The following is a 24,961-nucleotide window of genomic DNA, read 5'->3' as shown; positions in this document are numbered from 1 at the left end:
GTGAGAGGGAGGGGTGGGGGAAGGATAAGGGAGAAATATATGTGTCAGGACAGTTAATCCCTTAGCCAAGATGGAGGTTGAAACCTAAATGGTTGAACCGCGTCCATCTCTGGGTATACGCTGTTACACTCTGTACTGCTGGAGGACTCTGCTCCTTCCTCTATAACTCCTCTCCTGAAATACTCTGCACTGCTGGAGGACTCCGCTCCTTCCTCTATAACTCCTCTCCTGAAATACTCTGCACTGCTGGAGGACTCTGCTCCTTCCTCTATAACTCTCCTCTCCTGAAATACTCTGTACTGCTGGAGGACTCCGCTCCTTCCTCTATAACTCTCCTCTCCTGAAATACTCTGCACTGCTGGAGGACTCTGCTCCTTCCTCTATAACTCCTCTCCTGAAATACTCTGCACTGCTGGAGGACTCTGCTCCTTCCTCTATAATTCTCCTCTCCTGAAATACTCTGCACTGCTGGAGGACTCCGCTCCTTCCTCTATAACCCTCCTCTCCTGAAATACTCTGCTCTGCTAGAGGACTCCGCTCCTTCCTCTATAACTCTCCTCTCCTGAAATACTCTGCGCTGCTGGAGGACTCCGCTCCTTCCTCTATAACTCTCCTCCTCTGAAATACTCTGCGCTGCTGGAGGACTCCGCTCCTTCCTCTATAACTCTCCTCTCCTGAAATACTCTGCTCTGCTGGAGGACTCCGCTCCTTCCTCTATAACTCTCCTCTCCTGAAATACTCTGCTCTGCTGGAGGACTCCGCTCCTTCCTCTATAACTCCTCTCCTGAGATACTCTGTGCTGCTGGAGCACTCCCCCCCCTTCCTCTATAACTCTCCTCTCCTGAAATACTCTGCACTGCTGGAGGACTCCGCTCCTTCCTCTATAACTCTCCTTTCCTGAAATACTCTGCACTGGTGAGGACTCCGCTCCTTCCTCTATAGCTCTTCTCTCCTGAAATGCTCCGCTGGAGGACTCCGCTCCTTCTATAACTCTCCTCTCCTGAAATACTCTGCTCTGCTGGAGGACTCCCCTCCTTCTTCAGTCCTTTCCTGTTCTCTTCAGACCTTTCCTGTTCTCTTCAGACTTTCCAAGGGCTTGGAGGCTTTTTTCCAACAAGAATGGACAGCTTTTACCACCTCAGCAAAAAAAGGGCCTCAGTCACAAGACAACAAATTGTCATTGGATCTAAAAGGGGTCAATAATCAATATTAGGAACTAAGGATATGACAAGTTTTGAACAGGACCAATTTATATTTATTTTGTTGCTTTGCTTTGTTTGCCATGACTTTGCTATTCTGTGATGCCTAAAAGTTTGATATGAATCAGATTAGCAAACATTTTTTTTCTTTGGATAGAGTAAGGTAGGGTTATAGTCCGTCACTTTTTTTTTTGCTATCTGTGTCTTATTGGAGAAGTTTACCTTCACTTGCTGTCCCATAGCCAAACCAAGAAATGAGAGGAAATCCTTTCAAATTAATGGAATCTCTTGGGGCCCCCAGGTCACCAGAACTAGTGTCCCCATTGGAAAATTTCCCCTCTATTACTTTTCTGGGGACAACCCAAAATTTGGAGTTTTCTTCATTTTCACTTTTGATGATAATGGTAAAAAAGACAGAGAGGGCGTATTTTCCTAACGAGGACACAGACTGCAGTAAAACCCAATAGTTGTTTTATTCCACCTCCACAGTGTCCAACGCTAAAAAAATGATATAACTTTAGTTATACTTTAAAGCTGAACTCAAGTTCTTGAACTCTGGTTCATGGGTTAAATGCTCTTTTTTTGTCAAGGGTACCTTTTACTTGCCTTACCCCTCACTCCCCCAGTCGTCCACACTCTCCTCTTCCCTTTGGTGCTGTGGGTGGGCCCTTGGCGTCCTCCCTGGCCGTGCATTGCATTCTGCACGGGTTTGAGTATGGCCGACAGCCTAAAAAGCAGCATGTGGAACCGGAAAGGAGGAATCCTGAATTCTTAACCCTTGCATTGCATGGGCAGCCCCTCTGCATGGGTAGTTCTGAATGTTTCACTGAGTTCAGCTTTAAAAATAGAAGAAAAATATTTGGTCTAATCACCCATGTTTTCCTAAAGCATGGGCCACATCTTATAAATGCTACCAAGGGGTTTGCAAACTTATGAGCCCAACTGTACTGTAAAAATAAGGCCCCTTTAACACGAATGAGCCGATCAGGTCTGCCTTTCAGTTTTTCAGGTGGACCTGATTGGATGGTCCATGTATCTGTATGGACTTGTGGCCCTTTACACCTGCCTACCTGCAATGCAGTCTGCTAAAAAACAGAAGGGGATCCGTTCCCCTCTGTTTAGGAAGATTGGATCAGAGGGCAGTCGGGTGCAAATGGACAGACTGCCCATAGAGCAGAGCAGGCTGTGTCCCTGTCCGCCCTGCGTAAACTGAGCAGACATGGATGTTCTATCTGCCCACTCTACAGGAGATCAGCGGACAGATTCCCTGCTGAGTAAAGCAGATTTTGCCACGTGTGAAAAAGGCCTTACAGATGCTTTAGCTGGAGTTCCCTTTTAACACTCATAATCGGTGCTCCCACTGGGCTGTTGGGTTTCCTGCTGGATGCCTGGATGTGGCCCTTTCCTATATTCGGCCCTTGGGGCACCATTCCGTCAACTTACACCAATGATATGGGGCACCATACAATCCACTGACACCAATGATGGAGCAACATTCCTTCTACTGATACAATGGGTCACTATTCCTCCTATTAAAACCAACGATGAGGCATTGTTTACCTCCACGGATACCAGGGCATTTTCTACTCCCACTGGCCACAGTCTGCCCCCCCCTAAAGCTTGAAGGACCATAAACTGGCCCTTTGTTTAGAAGGTTTGGAGATCCCTAAACTATGCAAACAAGGTGGTTGGAGGAATTCCTCCCATCCCAAGAAGCAATAGCGCAGTAATGACCACACACTTATCAGTGTGTAGGCAGCTCATTCACATGAGGTGTTTTATGGCGTAAGCCCTTGTGAGGTTACCTGCACTGGAAGGCATGGGGGTTCTGTGTTTCCCCATGCAGGTAGTCCCATTGATGTCAGTTGAGTTACGGCGGCTGCACATACACAGCTGCTGCTCCCAATCTGAGATCCATGCGGTTGCAGGTTCTTGTCCACTAATTCACGTTGCGTTCTAGGACCCACACTCAGATGGATGCCAAATTGGAATCAGCGACTGTGTCCTTGCTAAGCGATGCAACCCAATTGACATCAATGAGACTACCTGCATAGGAAGGCCCGGAAGACTTGTGCATCCCCTCGCAGGCAAACATGGCCTCATACGGGCATATACTGTAGAACTCCCCATGTGAACAAGACCTCGCATAGGATAATACACTCCCAGCCATCATTTATATGGTGGGAAATCAGAGTTCCATGTACGTATGAAAGCTTGAAGCCAAGTGGTCTTTTATGTGGTCGCAGAACTGCTCGTTGACTTCTAATATCCTTATTAATGGCTGCAGGGGGTGCATTACCCTCCATATATTGGCTTCCTTTGTGTAGCCAAGATCTGTTTTAGCTCATACTGTGAACCTCCTTCTCTATTCCCCCACATCACGGGGAAACTGCTATCTGTACATCAGTGCCTGAGGTTTTAATTTAACACTCCAGTGGGGAGACATTTTGTGAACTAATAAAGGGGCAGAGTGGGGGCGTCTAAGTAACGTTTTTATGGTTTTTCACTTAAGAGACTGCGGCATGTAACTGCGCCAGATTTAATGCCGGAAAGTTAAACTGTGACACGGGAAGCCGAGTGTTAAAAGTGTAACGGGTTTTGTCGCTTATCGCTGCTAATGGAATACTCAGAAAGCGACATTTCCAGGGTTCAGGTAGCCTGTGCCGTCTTTTTTTCTTCATTTTATTGTGCTATAACAATGGAGCTGCGGGGTGGGATAGTGTAGCCGGGAGTTCAGAAAATAAGAGACGGAGCCGTATTGTAAAATTGGCAAGTAATTAAAAGCCGGTAATAGTCATTAGGATTTACTAAACCTTGAAATGCCGTATGAAAAATACTCTACGCAGAGAGACGATCGTTAGAAACGTAAAACAGAAAGTTTGCATCTTGCCTCGTGTTTCCAATGTGGTTGTACACGAGGTTTAAGGCAAATCATACCAAAAAGAAAATCTATCGCAAGAAATCTTATCAGATGAGATCATGTGGTTTGGGGGGGATGGGGGTGAAAGATTTATTTCCCTTGTAATGCTTGCAGTGTCTGCCCCTGTTACACACAGTGCCACGTGCGTCTTTCCGTTATGAACAGTGCCACATGCCTCTCTCTTTTACACACTGCCTTTTTTTTTAATCTCTCTCTGTTACATCTAGTGCCACATGTCCCTCTATATTACACAACATGCTATATGCTTCTTTGTCTTACACACAGTGCCATATCCTTCTGTCTCCTACTTATAGTGCCATGTCTTTGTCTGTTACACACTGTGCCACATGCCTCTATTGAACATTGTGCCACATGCCTCTATTTGTTACACACAGTGCCATATGCCTCTCCCTGTTACACACAGTGCCATATGCCTCTCCCTGTTACACACAGTGCCATATGCCTCTCCCTGTTACACACAGTGTCATATGCCTCTCCCTGTTACACACAGTGTCATATGCCTCTCCCTGTTACACACAGTGCCATATGCCTCTCTCTGTTACACACAGTGGCACATATCGCTCTCTATTAACACATCTCTTATTACATGTTACCACTCTTTTGCCACATGCCTCTACAGTGAGGAACAGAAGTATTTGAACACCCTGCGATTTTGAAAGTTCTCCCACTTAGAACTCATGGAGGGGTCTGAAATTCACATTGTAGGTGTCATTCCCACTCTGAGAGACAGAATTAAAAAAAAAATTCAGGAAATCACATTGTATGATTTTTAAAGAATTTATTTGTCTTGCACTGCTGAACAGAAGTATTTGAACACCTAAGAAACAGCAAGAATTCTGGCTCTCAAAGACCTGTTACTGCGCCTTTCAAAAGTCCACCTCTACTCCACTCATTAAGCTAACTTAGCAGCACCTGTCTGAGCTCTTTAAAGACACCTGTTCACCCCACAGTCAGTCAGACGCCAACTACTACCATGGGCAAGACCAAAGAGCTGTTAAAAGACACCAGAGACAACATTGTGGACCTCCACAAGGCTGGAAAGGACTACGGGGCAATTGCCAAGCAACTTGAAAATAGAGCAACTGTTGGAGCAATTGTTAGAAAATGGAAGAGGCTAAAGACGACTGTCAGTCTCCCTCGGACTGGGGCTCCATGCAAGATCTCACCTCGTGGGGTATCACTGATGATAAGAAAGGTGAGGAATTAGCCCAGAACTACAAGGGAGGAGCTAGTCAATGACATGAAGAGAGCTGGGACCACAGTTTCAAAGGTCACTGACGGTAGGACACTACGCCGTCATGGTTTCAAATCATGCGTTGCACGGAAGGTTCCCCTGCTCAAGTCATCACATGTCCAGGCCCATCTGAGGTTTGTCAATGACCATCTGGATGATCCAGAGGAGGCATGGGAGAAAGTCATGTGGTCAGATGAGACCAAAGTAGAACTTTTTGATCTAAACTTCACTCGTCGTGTTTGGAGGAAAAAGGATGAGTTGCATCCCAAGAACACCATCCCTACTGTGAAGCATGGGGGTTTTAACATCATGCTTTGGGGGTGCTTTTCTGCAAAGGGGACAGGACGACTGCACTGTATTAAGGAGAGGATGAATGGGGCCATTTATTGTGAGATTTTGAGTAACAACCTCCTTCCCTCAGTCAGAGCATTGAAGATGGGTCATGGCTGGGTCTTCCAACATGACAACGACCCGAAGCACCCAGCCAGGATAACCAAGGAGTGGCTCCGTAAGAAGCATATCAAGGTTCTGGAGTGGCCTAGCCAGTCTCCAGACCTAAATCCAATAGAACATCTTTGGAAGGAGCTGAAACTCTGTGTTGCTCAGCGACAGCCCCGAAACCTGACAGATCTAGAGGAGATCTGTGTGGAGGAGTCGGCCAAAATCCCTGTTGCAGCGCAAACCTGGCCAAGAACTACAGGAAATGTCTGACCTCTGTAATTGAAAACAAAGGCTTCTGTACCAAATATTAACACGGATCTTCTCAGGGGTTCAAATACTTCTGTTCAGCAGTGCGAGACAAATACATTCTTTACAAATCATACAATGTGATCTCCTGAATTTTTTTTTTTTTAAATTCTGTCTCTCAGAGTGGGAATGCACCTACAATGTGAATTTCAGACCCCTCCATGATTTCTAAGTGGGAGAACTTGCAAAATCGCAGGGTGTTCAAATACTTCTGTTCCTCACTGTATAACCCACAGGGCTACATGTCTTTTTCTGGTACACACAATGCTACCTGTCTTTCTCTGTTACCCATGGTGCCACATGCCTCTCTCTATTACACACTGTGCCATGTGAATTATTCTTTGTTACACACAGTGGCACTTATCTTTTTTTGTTACTTATTGTGCCCCTTGTTTTTTTCTTTTAAACAGTGCTACATGCCTCTTTATTACACACTGTGCCACATGCGTCTCTCTTTCATGCACTGTGCTACATTCATTTCTCTCTTATGCACAGTGCCACATGTCTATCTCTTTATTACACATTGTGCCACATGCATATTTTTCTGTTACTTTTAGTGCAACATGCCTTTCTCTGTTAAACACAGTGTAACATCCCTCTCTTTATTACACATAGTGCCAAATTCCTGTCTCTGTTACACATTGTGCCACACGCATCTCACGTTTTTACAGTGCCACATGCCTCTCTTACACTAAGTGCCACATTCCTCTTTTACACATTGTGCCACATGCCTCTTCCTATTACACACAGTGCCACTTGCCTTTCTCTGTTACACACAGTGCCACATGCCTTTCTCTGTTACACACAGTGCCACATGCGTCTCTAAATTATACATGGTGCCATATGCGTCTCACTTTTACATGTATTGCTGCAAGCCTCCCTATGGTATACACAATGCCTTACACCTCTGCTCCAGCAGTTGATGCCTCTCAAGTGGCTCACAGCTTTCTGTTACACAGCACCCCAGACTTCTGTATGAATTGCACTAATTCGCACCCCTATACTACATGCTGGGTCTCAAGCATACACCAATTTCCTTATGCCTGTTTATTATATGCTGTACCACATGCCTCTATTGCATGGGATGCTTCACATAAACTATTGCCTCGTGCCTCTGTATTACATATATTGGCTCATGCCAGTCCATTACCCTCTGATGCCCCATACTTTGCTATTATGCACTGCTTCATGACACTGTATTACACACGGTATCCCAGTATGTGCAATACTGGAGGTGAGCCTGGAGTTCAGCTGTAAAATGTTTTATTTTTTCTCTCTCTCTTGCAGTAAGCGGTCAGCTGGTAAAACGTATCTATGAGTTTGTGGACACCAAGCAGTCTCAGTATTACCTGAAGAGTATGAACTGTATAAAGTGTTTGCGCACAGAAGCCATTCGGGTATGTAATAGCATCTGCTGAATGTTCCTTTATTGTCACATAATTCAAAGTTTATGTATAGCCAAAACATGGTTTTAGTTTTGTATAAAGTACAGAAGAACTGCAAACCTTGTTAGGTTTCTATTGCCTCTGTTAGGTAGACCTCCCCTCTCTGTTTATCCTGGTGACAGTTGTCACTGAGACAGAAAGTGGTGGGAAATCCACAATATTACAGATGTCACCAGAACAGGGGGTGAAGGTAAATCTTCCAATGAAGACACCTTTTCTGTTGACAAGGAAATTGCCTACTTTTCATAGAGATTGGCGACGCACTCAGATAAAAATATTAGAATAGAACTGAAGGCAAGACATCGTTTTGGATAGAGAGATGGAGGGTTATTACCCCTGTTAGGTTGGTTTTTCCCATTTGTGTCCCATAGGGGAGATTTCCCTTCGCTTCCGGTCCAATAACCAAAACTGGAAATGAGAGGAAATCACTTCAGACTGAAGGATTCCAGGTTCCCACCAGATCTAGTTGTCACGGACCTTTGGCTGTAGGAGAACCATTGCCTGGAAAACTCTGTGTTTTCCTCCAGAAGGAGCTGGTTACTAGTTGACTTTTCAGACTTCCATCGAGCCTGGGCAAAGTATAGAGTGACAACACTCACATTTCCTGGCAGTCCACCCTCCTCACCGATGTGTGGGTACACTGCATGTGAATGGGACTTCCTAGGTGTAGCAAGATGGCGTCGCACGCCGGAAGTGCGTCACCACGCACCGGAAACTGCGGACTCGCGAACCTACACGTTACGTCACTGTCTGCTCGTGACTTCCTCGGGACTCTTTTGGGACTATGTTCTCCTTTTGGTGGGACATGGGCTGAGGTTGTTACTGAGAGGCAGCTTGCTTGAGTACCTCAAATTTTCAGCATTATATCTCACCGGGGTTTGGTAACCACAGCTATGGAACTGTTGCCGGTTACTCTATGAATGGCACCCAGTTACCTTTGACCAGCTCTCACGCTGGCCCCGTCCACGGAACATGTCACTTTTCGATCATGTTGTCTGGGGCTATCAAATGGTATCCCAGGATTGTCTCCACTCACTCGGGATCACCCCAAAAGAGCTATTATGGCTTGCTATGTATTCCGATGTGGGTGCCAGACTGTCTGGGGTGGGCATTGTCTTTACAATGTGATTAGCTGTTATCTGATGGTTTTCTGTATAAATTCAGCCAGACATAGACGGTTCGAAAATCGGCCGATTTTTCGTCCGAAGATCGGCTGATTTTCGCACTGTTAGTGGGTTAATTCGTCAGCCGGTTTTCGTGTTTTTTCCCCTTTTAGATTATCGGTCATGTTGGAAAATTTGTGGAAAACGAACGATTTTTGCGTCAATGATGGTCAAATCGTATGATCGTTTTTGCGAAAAAAATATGCGCATGAGCCGTGACCTGAAAAAGGACAGCATTTCCTGTTATATGTCATGATTTTTATGACTCGGTCGGCCGATTTTCGTAATAATTGGTGGTTACGTCGGTTTAACGAACGTCCAATGTTTTGTTTATCGGACGAAAAAAATGCCCGGTTTTCCAGCTGTCTATGGCCTGCATAAGGGCTCATGTACACGGGGTGTTTGAAAAACTCTTCTGACCGCTGGAAACTGACTGCTAGAAAACGTAGGTTAAAAATGTCAGTTTAGCCGCGTTGTACAATCGTTTTTACGGAAAAAATATACGCATGAGCCGTGACCTGAAAAATGACATCTTTCCTGTTATATGTCATGATTTTTATGACTTGGTTGGCCGATTTTCGTAATAATTGGTGGTTACGTTGGTTTAACGAATGTCCAATGTTTCGTTTATCGGACGAACAAAAAGCCCGGTTTTCCAGCCGTCTATGGCCTGCATAAGGGCTCATGTGCACGGGGTGTTTGAAAAACTCTTCTGACCGCTGGAAACTGACTGCTAGAAAATGTAGGTTAAAAATATCAGTTTAGCTGCGTTACCTACCGCGTTTATGCGCGTTTAGCCCCCTTTATGCACGTTTAGAAGCGGTTTTAAAAGATAACCTCAGGAGACCTTCCAAATGCCCAGAATGCACTGAAAAACAGTAAATAATTAACTATTTCAGACATTTTGAGAGAAATAGAGCAGAAGCAGAGAGAGCAGTATGTGTTGAGATGACCGGTCCTTTCTGGTTGAATTCACTATGGATCCCATCATGAGCATAATGTGGCGCGTTCTACCATTTTTTTCCTTCACGCAAAACCTGGAACTGACTTCGCTGGTGTACCGGATCCATTTGAATACATGGAAAACACTGTGCATGCATTTTTGATGAATAAAAAAGGCTCTGCACCTCATCTGGCTATGGATCAGCCACAAAACACGTCCAAACGCGCATAAACGCGTTTACAAGCGTTTGAAATGCTGGTAAACTCTACTCCTGAACGCGATTTTTGTGCTTTCAAGAAAATGCCTGTAACCTCAACTGCCTGGAAACAACTATGTGTACATGGACACATAGGAAGACATAAAGGAGAGTTCAGGGGCTGCTGAAAAAAACGCACAACTACTCCTGAACGTCAGTTTAGCAGCTGCAGTGTACATGAGCCCTTAGTCCTCATGCACACTGCACGTTTTTACAGCTGCTGTTTTTGGCTTTTGGCGTTTTTTTCTACAGCCGATAATGCAGCACATAGACAACCTGTATAAATACTATTCCCAGGATGGGGTCATACCTTGTATTGTCCCCTGTGAGCTCTCAAACCTCTGCTTTTCCTCCTCATTTCTGTTTGTTTGAAATGAACTATGAACATGAAAGTATTACTAAACCTATATCACTTTATATAACACTATATCTGGTCTCCCCGGACCCCGCATTCACTATATCTGGTCTCCCGGACCCCGCATTCACTATATCTGGTCTCCCAGACCCCGCATTCACTATATCTGGTCTCCCGGACCCCGCATTCACTATATCTGGTCTCCCGGACCCCGCATTCACTATATCTGGTCTCCCGGACCCCGCATTCACTATATCTGGTCTCCCCGGACCCCGCATTCACTATATCTGGTCTCCCCGGACCCTGCATTCACTATATCTGGTCTCCCCGGACCCCGCATTCACTATATCTGGTCTCCCCGGACCCCGCATTCACTATATCTGGTCTCCCCGGACCCCGCATTCACTATATCTGCTCTCCCCGGACCCCGCATTCACTATATCTGCTCTCCCCAGACCCTGCATTCACTAGATCTTCTCTCCCCGGACCCTGCATTCACTATATCTGCTCTCCCCGGACCCTGCATTCACTATATCTGGTCTCCCCGGACCCCGCATTCACTATATTTGGTCTCCCCGGACCCCGCATTCACTATATTTGGTCTCCCCAGACCCCGCATTCACTATATCTGGTCTCCCCGGACCCCGCATTCACTATATCCGCTCTCCCCGGACCCTGCATTCACTATATCCGCTCTCCCCGGACCCTGCATTCACTATATCCGCTCTCCCCGGACCCTGCATTCACTATATCCGCTCTCCCCGGATCCTGCATTCACTATATCCGCTCTCCCCGGATCCTGCATTCACTATATCCGCTCTCCCCGGATCCTGCATTCACTATATCTGCTCTCCCAGGATCCTGCATTCACTATATCCGCTCTCCCCGGACCCTGCATTCACTATATCCGGTCTCCCGGACCCCGCATTCACTATATCCGGTCTCCCGGACCCCGCATTCACTATATCCGGCCTCCCCAGACCCCGCATTCCCTATATCCGCTCTCCCCGGACCCCGCATTCACTATATCCGCTCTCCCCGGACCCCGCATTCACTATATCCGCTCTCCCCGGACCCCGCATTCACTATATCCGCTCTCCCCGGACCCCGCATTCACTATATCCGCTCTCCCCGGACCCTGCATTCACTATATCCGCTCTCCCCGGACCCTGCATTCACTATATCCGCTCTCCCCGGACCCTGCATTCACTATATCCGCTCTCCCCGGACCCTGCATTCACTATATCCGCTCTCCCCGGACCCTGCATTCACTATATCCGCTCTCCCCGGATCCTGCATTCACTATATCCGCTCTCCCCGGACCCTGCATTCACTATATCCGCTCTCCCCGGACCCTGCATTCACTATATCCGCTCTCCCCGGACCCTGCATTCACTATATCCGCTCTCCCCGGATCCTGCATTCACTATATCCGCTCTCCCCGGATCCTGCATTCACTATATCTGCTCTCCCCGGACCCTGCATTCACTATATCCGCTCTCCCCAGACCCCGCATTCACTATATCCGCCCTCCCCAGACCCCGCATTCACTATATCCGCTCTCCCCAGACCCCGCATTCACTATATCCGGTCTCCCACAGTACACAGAACATGGAAATGCAATTATTTTAGTAAATATAAACGGCTAAATACCTTTTCTCGTCAGCAGTATATAGCAGTCTTGTGACTTCTATCAGTGTCCAGCAGAGCACTGATTAAAGCTTGTAGGTGGAGTTTTCATTCGGCTCTAGGAGGATGCAGGACCTCCTCACCTCTGTCTGTACAGTGCTGATTGGCCCTATACTGATCACATGCCCTCTCCCAAGAAAAAAAAAAACCTCTCTAGCAATACACACCAAACTGAGCATGTGCAGAGTGACTCCACACGATATGTCTTAGCAGGAGATAAGAGGGGGGCACTGGAAGAAGGGGAAGATCAGAGAAGTCAGGATCAAACAGCGTTTTTACACAATGCAGAGGATTAACCCCTTAGGTACCACAGTGAGTATAACAAGCACGCTTTACTGCATATACAGACTGATTGTACTGCTGGGGTTTAGTAACACTTGTTCTGCAGTCATATGCACTGCTCTATGCACACGACTTATCCCAGAGTCCATCTCAGGAGTGAGAGAGGGTGGCTGTGATCTTACATACAATGGGATCGTAGAGATTGAACGTAGCCACCCTCTAACAGGAAGTCAGATCACAGTGGTTTTAAAAAAAAAAAAAAAAATGGAGATTTGGAGAAGACCGAGAGCAATAGATGGGACTTTTCTTAGTTAATGCCGACTGGAATATAATTTTTTTTTTTTAAGATGTTCGTGTCACTTTGTTCATAAAAATACTAATGTGTGCTATATTTGCAATTTTATTGATCTGTTCCATTTTCTACTTTTAGCTTTCACGGGCCCAGGTTTTTAATGATTTCCTCCAGTCACTGAAAGAGAAGACAGCAGGGGGCAGCCTCCAAGAATTCTGGGAAATTGTTGCTCAAGGTAATTAGAAATAGCTTGACAGATACCTGCGCTGAGATGTGCCAGGGCTGTCATAGCTGACCTCCTTCTCAAAATGCTGGGTCCTCTGGCTGTAATGTATATGGAGTGACTGACGCAAGACATTGACACAGATGTTTTTGTCATGATTGTTATACTTTACAGCAGAATTCCAGGAAAAATACCAAAACACAATTTAATGTTAACAATATGTAACTAGTTTTAAAGGGCAGCACAGTGGTTAGCACTTCCGCCTGGCAGTACTCGGGTCGTTGGATCGAATCCCAACCACGGCACCACCTGCATGGAGTTTGCATGTTCTCCCTGTGCCTGTGTGGGTTTCCTCCTGAACTCCAAACACATGCTGGTAGGTTAATTGGCTCCTGTCTAAATTGTCCCTAGTATGTGTATGTATGAATGTGAGTTAGGGACCTTAGATTGTACACCCCTTGAGGGTCAGGGACTGATGTGAATATACAATATATATTAGTGGTGCACCGAAATGAAAATTCTGGTGCCGAAAACCGAAATGAGCAGAATATACATTTTTTGGTAAAAAATCACTTTGATTAAAAAAAAACAATATATACCCCAACTTTTTTGTAAAATATGAAAGAGGATGTTATGGTTAGTAAATAGATACCCAACATGTCACGCTTTACAATTGCTCATGCTCGTGGAATGGCGTGAAACAGCGGTACTTAAAAATCTCCATGGGTGACACTTTAAAAATTTCTACAGGTTAGCAGTGTAAAGTTACAGAGGAGGTCTAGTGCGAGAATTATTGCTCTCGCTCTGACGTTCATGATGATACCTCACGTGTGTGGTTTGAACACCATTTACATATGTGGGCATGGCCTACGTATGCGTTCACCACTACGTGCGAGCACAGGGGGACGGGGGGCACTTTAAACTTTAATTTAAATTTATTTAATGTTTTTTTTTTTTTGTTTTGTTTTTTTTGCACTGTCCCTTTTAAAAAAAATTTTAATCACTTTTATTCTTATCACAAGGAATGCATGGATCCCTTATGATAGAAATAATTTGTGACAGGTCCTCTTTATGGAGAGATATGGGGTCAATGAGAAATAGTGACAGGTCCTCTTTATGGACAGATATGGGGTCAATGAGACATAGTTAGTGACAGGTCCTCTTTATGGAGAGATATGGGGTCAAAAAGACATAATTAGTGACAGGTCCTCTTTATGGAGAGATATGGGGTCAATAAGGCATAGTTAGTGACAGGTCCTCTTTATGGAGAGATATGGGGTCAATGAGACATAGATAGTGACAGGTCCTCTTTATGGAGAAATATGGGGTCAGTGAGACATAATTAGTGACAGGTCCTCTTTATGGAGAGATATGAGGTCAATAAGACATAAATAGTGACAGGTCCTCTTTATGAAGAGATATGCGGTCAATGAGACATAGTGACAGGTCCTCTTTATGGAGAGATATGGGGTCAATGAGACATAGTGACAGGTCCTCTTTATGGAGAGATATGGGGTCAATGAGACATAATTAGTGACAGGTCCTCTTTATGGAGAGATATGGGGTCACTGAGACATAGTGACAGGTCCTCTTTATGAAGAGATATGGGGTCAATGAGACATAGTGACAGGTCCTCTTTATGGAGAGATACGGGGTCAATGAGACATAGTTAGTGACAGGTCCTCTTTATGGAGAGATACGGGGTCAATGAGACATCGTTAGTGACAGGTCCTCTTTATGGAGAGATACGGGGTCAATGAAACATAGTTAGTGACAGGTCCTCTTTATGGAGAGATACGGGGTCAATGAGACATAGTTAGTGACAGGTCCTCTTTATGGAGAGATACGGGGTCAATGAGACATAGTTAGTGACAGGTCCTCTTTATGGAGAGATACGGGGTCAATGAGACATAGTTAGCGACAGGTCCTCTTTATGGAGAGATACGGGGTCAATGAGACATAGTTAGCGACAGGTCCTCTTTATGGAGAGATACGGGGTCAGTGAGACATAGTTAGTGACAGATCCTCTTTATGGAGAGATACGGGGTCAATGAGACATAGTTAGTGACAGGTCCTCTTTATGGAGAGATACGGGGTCAATGAGACATAGTTAGTGACAGGTCCTCTTTATGGAGAGATATGGGGTCAATAAGACATAGTTAGCGACAGGTCCTCTTTATGGGGAGATATGGGGGGTCAATGAAACATAGTTAGTGACAGGTCCTCTTTATGGGGAGATACGGGGTCAATGAAACATAGTGACAGGTCCTCTTTATGGAGAGATATGGGGTCAATAAGACCCCACATCTCTCCTCTGCAATGTAAAGCATTGGATCAAAAAAAAAAGCATTGATCTAGTGCTTTTAAAAAAAAAAAAATGGCCGGAACGGGAAGCGACATTGCCCCAATCCTCCAAGGGCATAGAGATGAGTGGAGGCCATCTTTCCTTCACTCATCTCTATGCCCAGCGCCGGGATCATTCGATGGTTTCTCAGGTGAGGCTGAGAACTACAGAGCGGTGGCGAAGGGCGGGGTTTTTTCAGCACCTGTATCGCCCCTTTTTATTCATCTCGGCCACTGAAATTTGGGTGCATCCCTAATATATGTATGTAAAGCGCTGCGTAAATGGACGGCGCTATAGAAGTACCTGAAATAAATAAATATCGCCAGTGCAGCTTCTCCACTGCATTTACAGACTGATTGTACTGTTGTGGGCTTAGTAACGCTTTAATACACAGTGGCTAAATGGTTAGCACTTCCACCTGGCAGTACTCGGGTCCTTGGTTCGAATCTCAGCCACGGCACCACCTGCCTGGAGTTTGCATGTTCTCCCTGTGCGTGCATGGGTTTCCTCCGGTTTCCTCCCACACTCCAAAGACATGCTGGTAGGTTAATTGGCTCCTGTCTAAATTGGCCCTAGTATGTGTATGTATGAATGTGAGTTAGGGACCTTAGATTGTACACCCCTTGAGGGTCAGGGACCTTAGATTGTACACCCCTTGAGGGTTAGGGACTGATGTGAATGTACAATATATATGTAAAGTGCTGCGTACATTGACGGCGCTATATAAGTACCTGAAATAAATAAATAAATACACACACCATAAAATATAAAATGCAGCGCTAATAGTCAGTGAAAGGTACCAGTATATACAATAATAAATAATCGGTATAGGGTAAATATCTGATCAAAACTGCAAGAAAAATCAAGTCCTGTGATGGTGCTCCCTGTGTTCCCAGTGCATATGGAAAAAATGCGCACTAACCAGAGGCGTATTAAAAATACGCAGTGTGTAAATATCATGAAGATCCCCCCTCTCTCTGGTCAGGATATGGACTGGAACTGAAGATAGTGAAGATGAAATGCCCTCCTATGGTGAAGATGGAACCCGAGTGCCAGAGGTCCCCTTTAGGGATATGCGGGTGGGAAATCCTGGATTACAGGTCGTTCCCCTCTCTGGAACTGATGGGTGGATCACTGCAGGGCTCTGAAAATTGAAAGCTCCTCAAGGGAGGCCAAGGGAAGTACTCCTAGTGTAGTAATTAGGTAGAAGCTTAATTATCAAAAACGATGAGCATAGGGGTGAAATGAATCACAGCAGTGTCAGGTAAAAACAAGTGACTGACCATCCAAATTCAACCGGCGGCGTGACGTCACGACGTCCTGGGCTCCACCAATTTGGATGGTCAGTCACTTGTTTTTACCTGATACATGATATTTACACACTGCGTATTTTTAATACGCATCTGGTTAGTGCGCATTTTTCCATATGCACTGGGAACACAGGGAGCACCATCACAGGACTTGACTTTTCTTGCAGTTTATGATTAGATATTTGCCCTATACCGATTATTTATTATTGTATATACTGGTACCTTTCATTGACTATTATTTTATATTTTATGCTATTTTCACAAGGTTTTATGTGGTTTCCTTGAATGTTCAGCTGCTTTTACTTTTAGAGCGCTCACTGTAGCATTTAATTTTTACGTTTTTTTTATAAATACACACACCAGTCTGATGTGCCTGGATGAGCAGATTCTGCCACGTGCCTGTCATTGTGTATTTTCTCTCCCAGATGGCGTGTCCCTGATCACATCCAAGGAATCGACAGACAGCTCTGCGACTCCCGAAGAGGCCAGACAGGTAGGAGCATCCCTGGTATAACGAGCCGTGAGCTCCGATAATCAGTTACTGAGATGCAGGTGATCTTTTCAGTCACCATGATGTACACACAGCTGCAGGTCTGAGCTCCCTCCCGCTGTGCCTTTGTCAGTACAGGATGTTCCTACACGCCTGATATCTGTCTCCTGGCATACAGCCCACTGACGACACTCACCAGACAACCGAGCTGGCCAGACAACCGAGCTGGCCAGACAACCGAGCTCGCCTGACAACCGAGCTGGCCAGACAACCGAGCTGACCAGACAACCGAGCTGACCAGACAACCGAGCTGACCAGACAACCGAGCTGGCCAGACAACCGAGCTGACCAGACAACCGAGCTCGCCTGACAACCGAGCTGGCCAGACAACCGAGCTGACCAGACAACCGAGCTGGCCAGACAACCGAGCTGGCCAGACAACCGAGCTGGCCAGACAACCGAGCTGGCCAGGCAACCGAGCTGACCAGGCAACCGAGCTGGCCAGACAACCGAGCTGGCCAGACAACCGAGCTGGCCAGACAACCGAGCTGGCCAGACAACCGAGCTGGCCAGACAACCGAGCTCGCCAGACAAAGGCCAAGAGGCACGAAGCGTGCAGGGAAAGGTTGTAGCAGATTCCTGACATTCACCTGCATATTGCTGCGCTCAGTTTAATCCACATTGTGCTGAAACAAAACAGCCAGTGAGTTTTGGGGGTCTCCAAAAGCCCCCCCCCACCCCCCAATCAGAGCTGAGTAGGTGCTGCAAGAGATTATTATTATTATACAGTATTTATATAGCGCCAAAAGGTTTTCTCAGCGCTGTACATTATAGAAATGTTTTCTGGACAATGAAATTGAAATGCCAGCACTCGGGTCGTTGGTTCAAATCCCAACCACAGCACCACCTGCCTGGAGTTGGCATGTTCTCCCTGTGCCTGCGTGGGTTTCCTCCGGGTACACCACTTTTCTCCCACACTCCAAAGACATGTTGGTAGGTTAATTGGCTCCTGTCTAAATTGTCCCTAGTATGTGTATGTATGAATGTGAGTTAGGGACCTTAGATTGTGCGCCCCTTGAGGGTTAGGGACCTTAGATTGTGCGCCCCTTGAGGGTTAGGGCCCTTAGATTGTACGCCCCTTGAGGGTTAGGGACCTTAGATTGTACGCCCCTTGAGGGTTAGGGACTGATGTTAATGTACAATATATATGGAAAGCGCTGCGTAAATTGATGGCGCTATAAGTACCTGAAATAAAAAGGTACATGATCCTTAGGAAAAAAAAAAACCTCTGCTCTAATCACCAATTTTTTTTCCCTCTGTCAGTGTCCCCATTTGGGAAATTTGCTCTCACTTCCTACTTTTTTTGGAGGGCATTAGCCCAGGTTCACTGGTGCGGGTGTCAATAGTAAATTAACCACTTCCAGTCCGGACACTTTTACCCCCTTCCTGTCCAGGCCAATTTTCAGCTTTCAGCGCTATCACATTTTGAATGACAATTCCGCGGTCATGCAACACTGTACCCTTATGAATTTTTTAGCATTTTTTTGAGAAAGATAAAGATTTATTTTGGTGGTATTTATTCACCACTGGGATTTTTATTTTTTTTGGTATGTAAATGAAAAAGTCCAAACATTTTGGAAAAAAGTGTTTTTTTTATAAAATTTGCAAATAAATAATATTTCCTCATAAACCTTGGCCAAAATTTATTCAGGTATCTTTTTAGTGAAAAAAAAATAACCCAAATTAGTTTATAACCAAAAAGTATAATTTAAAAAAAAAATTTACATTTTTATTTTATTTCTTTTTATATTATTGGTTTTTTTTTTGGTTTTTTTTTTACATACTGTCACCCTAGCAGTACAGTGTTCTACTTGTGGGGAGTGATGAAGATTTTTTTTTCTTTTTTACACTGATTGCTTTTACACCCATAAAGGCTCTAAAATCAATCATTTCTCCTTCTCTCTGGCTGCATTCTTGCAGCCATTGAGAAATACTGTGTGAGCTGTGATTGGTCACAGCTTGTCACATGGTGCAAGGCTGTTGTGAATAGCCTTGTACCATGTGACCTCTGTGATCATTCACAGATTTCACATGTAGTAAGCAATGATGTCAGAAGTGACATTTTGCTTACTACTCTGCATGCGATCACTGATTGGCCAATCAGTGATCACATGATCGGGACCTCGCACAGAGGTCCCGTACGACGATCGGTATTCCACTGTGTCCAGAGGACACAGCGGGCTCCGGAGCACGGTGCTGTGCGCTCCCTGGAAGCGCGCACAGTCCAAAATGGCGGCCGCCGTTCATGAACCCGCCCCTGCACTGCCACCGTCCGGCTGTTTATATACAGCGGCCGGACAGCAAGTGGTTTTAAAGAGGGGCAGAAGGATCTGAGAGCTTCTGTGTAAGCTCCCAGGATCAGGGCCCTCCTATCACTCTTGTATTGAACTGTATTGTTGCTGTATTGTCTCCCGTTATATTGTAAAGTGCTGAGCAAACTGTTGGCGCCATAAATCCTGTATAATAATAATAATAATATATAAATCCTGTATAATAATAATAATATATAAATCCTGTATAATAATAATATATAAATCTTGTATAATAATAATATATAAATCCTGTATAATAATAATATATAAATCCTGTATAATAATAATAATATATAAATCCTGTATAATAATATAAATCCTGTATAATAATAATATATAAATCCTGTATAATAATAATAATATATAAATCTTGTATAATAATAATATATAAATCTTGTATAATAATAATATATAAATCCTGTATAATAATAATATATAAATCTTGTATAATAATATAAATCCTGTATAATAATAATATATAAATCCTGTATACTAATAATAATATATAAATCCTGTATAATAATATAAATCCTGTATAATAATAATATATAAATCCTGTATAATAATAATAATATATAAATCTTGTATAATAATAATATATAAATCCTGTATAATAATATATAAATCCTGTATAATAATAATAATATATAAATCTTGTATAATATATAAATCCTGTATAATAATAATAATATATAAATCCTGTATAATAATAATAATATATAAATCTTGTATAATAATATATAAATCCTGTATAATAATAATAAAGCAAGTCCTGACTGTCAAAATGGCAGCTGGGAGTTGACAGTAAATGCAGCTGGAGAGCTGCGGGGGAGGAATGACTTGAGCATACAACACACACCCATTCAGAGGGAGTGTTTTGGGATTGTGTAGCACGCCCAGCATCCATAACTGGGTAATCCCTACCGTATGATTTACATGTTGCACCTCTCTCGCTCTCACACAGTTCCTGGCACAAGCTGAGAAGGAACCTGAAGACAAATCCATGGCGGATGAAGAAGGAGATGTGGATGATCTGGTGAGGATTATAATCAAACTCTTCCTCATAGTAATCTATAAATAAGAAGGTCATGTTCACCTTAGTTTCTCTTCTCCCTAGTTGGATATGATGTAACGCAGGTCACCGCAGGAACGAGGCACTCACCTGAGGCGCAGGACCAACGTCAGCAATGTTTACTTCTGTCTGTTTTGTTATGTGTGTCTGGAGTATTGGGAGGGACGGTTTTGTACGATATGCAGAGTGGAAGCCGGTTGGTTAGTCTATATTGGCATCAAAGCGGCAGTAAACCACGTCGATTAAAAAAAAAAAAATCAAAAAAATTCTGCAATGTAAAGACATAATGTGCTAGTATGCATCACATATTAGCACATTATGTAAAACTTACCTTAAAATGAAGCCGGTGTGCTGTCACCACTGTAGAGGCTTCCATCTTCTCCCTTCCGGGTTCGCAAGCTCTGGCCACTGACTGGCTGGGCTGCGATGATGTCACTCTCACGCATGCGCACGGGAGTCTCGGGACACCGCACGGTGCTCTGAATGAACGGCACGGGCATGCCGTTCCTCCAGAGCGCATGCGCCGGCTGCAAAAGACTTGAATATCTCCTAAACGGTGCACTTTTCATTTTACCTACAGGTAAGCGTTAATATTAGCAAATATACAAAGTGCGTTTACTATCACATTAATAGACTGAAAAAATTACTTCTAGGGTTAAATGAGGAGCATTCAGAAATACTGAAACCACTAAAATAATGACAACCATCGTAGCACTCAACAAGGAAATCATTTTGTCCGCAGATAATAATTGAAATACATGCAATTGAGATATATAGTTCTCTTTTTTTTTTTTTTTTTTCTTAACTGTTTTTGTCTTTGTATAGGTCTGTGTTAGTCCCAATTCACTTACTATTGACTGTCTCACTACCTCTGCTGGAGGTCTGAAGCTTGGAAATTGGACTAGACCAGTCCAGCAGAGTCAGTCAACTGTAAGTAAATTTAAAGATACTTGGAACAAAGACAAAAAGGTTAAAAAACTAAAACAAACACAAAAAGTCACAGAAGGTGGGGAGACTTGATGGGCCATTTGGTCTTTTTCTGTTATCGATGTTGTATGATTCTCTTTCTGGTTTTTTTTTTGCTCCTTTTTGGTCTGTTAAAGTGGAGTTCCACTCACACTGTGAAAAAAGTAAAAGTCAGCAGCTTCAAAAACTGTAACGGCTGACTTTTAAAAAACAGCCACTCACCTGTCCCACTATCCTGCGGTGTCCTCCCCGCAGCCCGTTTCTCCGGCCGTCCTGTATTCCAGGCGCCGGCATCTTCAGTGTGGGCACCTGGCTGTGACAGCTTGCGGCTTCATAGCCAGGTTCTCGCTGCGCTTCCTGAATGGCCCCGTAGTCTTCTGGGACCTGTCACGTGTCCCAGAAGACTATGGGGAGGGAGGGGGGAGGACAGCTTCCTCTTCCAATCGCCTAGGCGATCGCAGCAGAAGTGAGAGCGGGTACCTGTCAATTTCGGGTACCCGCTCCGCAAAAGGTGCCAATCCTTAATGGGGAGCGGGGGACCAGTCTTTAAAACGGAACTTCCCCTTTTGGGTGGAACTCCGTGGTCAGAAGGAATGGTTGCTTTTCCTCGGTGATTCACATAGCGGCAGTCACTGACACGGTCCTAAACCCTTCAGGACAGGGACTGTTCAGTAATTTACTCCCACAGCTTATTAGCTCCCATTGGACAGCCAAGGGCTTGGTGAAGGGTGAGCCTGGCTGTGAAGGGTGAGCCTGGCTGTGAAGGGTGAGCCTGGCTGTGAAGGGTGAGCCTGGCTGTGAAGGGTGAGCCTGGCTGCGAAGGGTGAGCCTGGCTGCGAAGGGTGAGCCTGGCTGCGAAGGGTGAGCCTGGCTGCGAAGGGTGAGCCTGGCTGCGAAGGGTGAGCCTGGCTGCGAAGGGTGAGCCTGGCTGCGAAGGGTGAGCCTGGCTGCGAAGGGTGACCCTGCCTGCGAAGGGTGACCCTGCCTGTGAAGGGTGAGCCTGGCTGCGAAGGGTGACCCTGCCTGTGAAGGGTGAGCCTTGCTGTGAAGGGTGAGCCTGCCTGTAAAATCATCAGCTCTGAGCCTGATGGTTAGAGTGAGCAGCTTGCATGGAAAGAAGTTAAAGTGGACCTGTATTAAACTGACTTCTTGGGATTGATAAATAAGGAGTAACAGAACGGTTAAAATATTTACCTCCTTTGGAGAAGGTTCTGTTCCAGGCTCCCTCCAGTGCTGGTCGCAGAAGCCTAAGAATGTGTTCATGCGATTTCTGTTGAAAAGAAGGGTCAGCAATAAAATGGGATCTTCAGAGTAAATCACATGACTAAGTACCTAGGGCATCAGACGTGTGCCCAGCGTAGACCAAAAGGTAAATGTTTCAGCACCTCTGACACTTTATCTGTCAGAGCAAAATTTTAACTTTTTTGAGTTTATAACCACTTTATTGTCTATGGGTACCGATGCCAACACTCTCAATGGCTGCACAGTTGCACCATCTCGGCAAAGTTGCTTTCAGGTCCAGGCTGATCCTTCCGCTCTGCCACGGAAGGTCGTCAGCTGATGGCTGTGTGTAACTTTGTGTGTCATGGTAGCGGAGACCCCCACGCTCGTGATACGGTGTGACGTCAGAACGTAGGCTCCTACTGACGCGTTTCGTGCACATGCACATTCTCAAAGGCACCTGGAGGTGGAGCAGCATCCCAAGTTTTATAATGACCATTTCCTTTCTTTCACATTTCTCTGTCCGCGATAAAACTCAACAGAAATAATAACTCAATAAAGCAGATCTTTCACATAAAAGCAACCAACCACTATATAATAGACCACGCCTCCTTGCATAATCGCTAGCTAAAAGCAAAAGCACACAAAAAAAGAACGAGTAAATAAATACTTACCGTAGGCCCAGTATGTGGCCAGCTTGTAGTTGTAAAAGGTACATATGGAGGAGTTTTGGGGCTAACTCTACAAAATAATGGTTCTGAAAGACAGATTTGTTGTGGGGTTTTTTCATGTTTTGTTATTCCTGGAGGACTCAAAGTCTCTGACCTGCATTTTTAACGATTTTATTGGCGTAGCTGATTGCACTATATGGACAGTTCCATCAGGAAGGAAAATATATCTGAATTCAGCCACATTTATCTCTTTGTTGTGCACTGCTGAATGTTCATTTTGAAGAGACAGAATATTTGATGCCTTGACATTTTTGACCATTGACAGTTGTAAGGCACGTGCCTTATGTCATTGGAAGAGGTTTATTTTTATAAAGAAAAAATGTGCAGATGTCAGTTTCAAGAATAAAAATATTAAAATGAATTTGAGTCATCCTTTTACATACGTGGAGGGGTTTCTATACTATGTGTACTGTATATATTCCTCGGTGTCAGTGGTTTAACAAGCCTGTATTGATTCGTCAAGGTCAGCAAACCCATTTCTAGTTTTACAAGACCAATAATCTATTATCACCTTTTATATAAATGGGCTGCTGGTAAAACATATGTATGCTTGTCGGAACTGAACACAGTCAGCATGCATCACTTTTCTGATGATTCTGGACATTTTTTTTTAAACATTGTCAGATGGGAAGATAGTTACACAGTCTGAACAGTTCAGTAAATGCGCTTTGTAACTAACCCTCACTGATATACACGGCTCAGAAAAATTACCCACTTCCTGTCCGGACACTTTCACCCCCCTTCCTGTCCAGACACTTTCACCCCCTTCCAGTCCGAACGCTTTCCCCCCTTCCAGTCCGGACACTTCCCCCCCTTCCGGTCCGGACACTTCCCCCCCTTCCGGTCCGGACACTTCCCCCCCTTCCGGTCCGGACACTTCCCCCCTTCCGGTCCGGACACTTCCCCCCCTTCCGGTCCTGACACTTCCCCCCCTTCCGGTCCGGACACTTTCCCCCCCCTTCCGGTCCTGACACTTCCCCCCCTTCCGGTCCGGACACTTTCCCCCCCCTTCCGGTCCGGACACTTTCCCCCCCCTTCCGGTCCGGACACTTTCCCCCCCCTTCCGGTCCGGACACTTTTCCCCCCCTTCCGGTCCGGACACTTTTCCCCCCCTTCCGGTCCGGACACTTTCCCCCCCTTCTGGTCCGGACACTTTCCCCCCCTTCCGGTCCGGACACTTTCCCCCCCCTTCCGGTCCGGACACTTTTCCCCCCCTTCCGGTCCGGACACTTTTCCCCCCCTTCCGGTCCGGACACTTTTCCCCCCCTTCCGGTCCGGACACTTTTCCCCCCCTTCCGGTCCGGACACTTTTCCCCCCCTTCCGGTCCGGACACTTTCACCCCCTTCCGGTCCGGACACTTTCCCTCCCTTCCTGTCCAGGGCAATGTTCAGCATTCAGCGCTATCACACTTTGAATGACAATTGCGCGGTCATGCAACACTGTACCCATTTGAATTTTTTACCATTTTTTTGAGACAGATAAAACTTTATTTTGGTGGTATTTATTCACCGCTGGGATTTTAATTTCTTTGCTATGTAAATGAAAAAGTCCAAAACTTTTTTAAAAAAGGGTTTTTCTTATAAAATTTTGCAAATAAATAATATTTCAGCATAAATCCTAGCCAAAATTTATTCCGTTATCTTTTTAGTAAAAAAAAAAAATAAGCCAAATTAGTTTAACCAAAA

At 45.0% G+C, this 24,961-nt stretch overlaps 1 protein-coding gene across 1 annotated transcript in view; it reads left to right on the top strand.

Annotated features, from left to right (window-relative positions):
• XRCC5 (X-ray repair cross complementing 5) overlaps positions 1 to 23,636 on the top strand; it is a 145,074-nt gene extending 121,438 nt beyond the window's left edge. Inside the window, exons 17-21 of the mRNA XM_089659323.1 lie at positions 7,409 to 7,518; positions 12,685 to 12,781; positions 16,849 to 16,916; positions 20,250 to 20,321; positions 20,403 to 23,636. Of these exons, the coding sequence (XP_089515449.1) occupies positions 7,409 to 7,518; positions 12,685 to 12,781; positions 16,849 to 16,916; positions 20,250 to 20,321; positions 20,403 to 20,417 (362 nt within the window). The 3' untranslated portion in view covers positions 20,418 to 23,636. The remainder of the gene's footprint in view (positions 1 to 7,408; positions 7,519 to 12,684; positions 12,782 to 16,848; positions 16,917 to 20,249; positions 20,322 to 20,402) is intronic.
• Positions 23,637 to 24,961: the final 1,325 nt, after the last annotated feature.

Source organism: Staurois parvus, unplaced genomic scaffold (genome assembly GCF_062004578.1).
Source record: "Staurois parvus isolate SC_StPar_1 unplaced genomic scaffold, SC_StPar_1.0 ptg001147l, whole genome shotgun sequence".
NCBI classification, from domain to species: Eukaryota; Metazoa; Chordata; class Amphibia; order Anura; family Ranidae; genus Staurois; species Staurois parvus.
The sequence above is the reverse complement of the archived record's forward strand: the minus strand, read 5'-3'. Positions and strand labels throughout refer to the sequence as shown.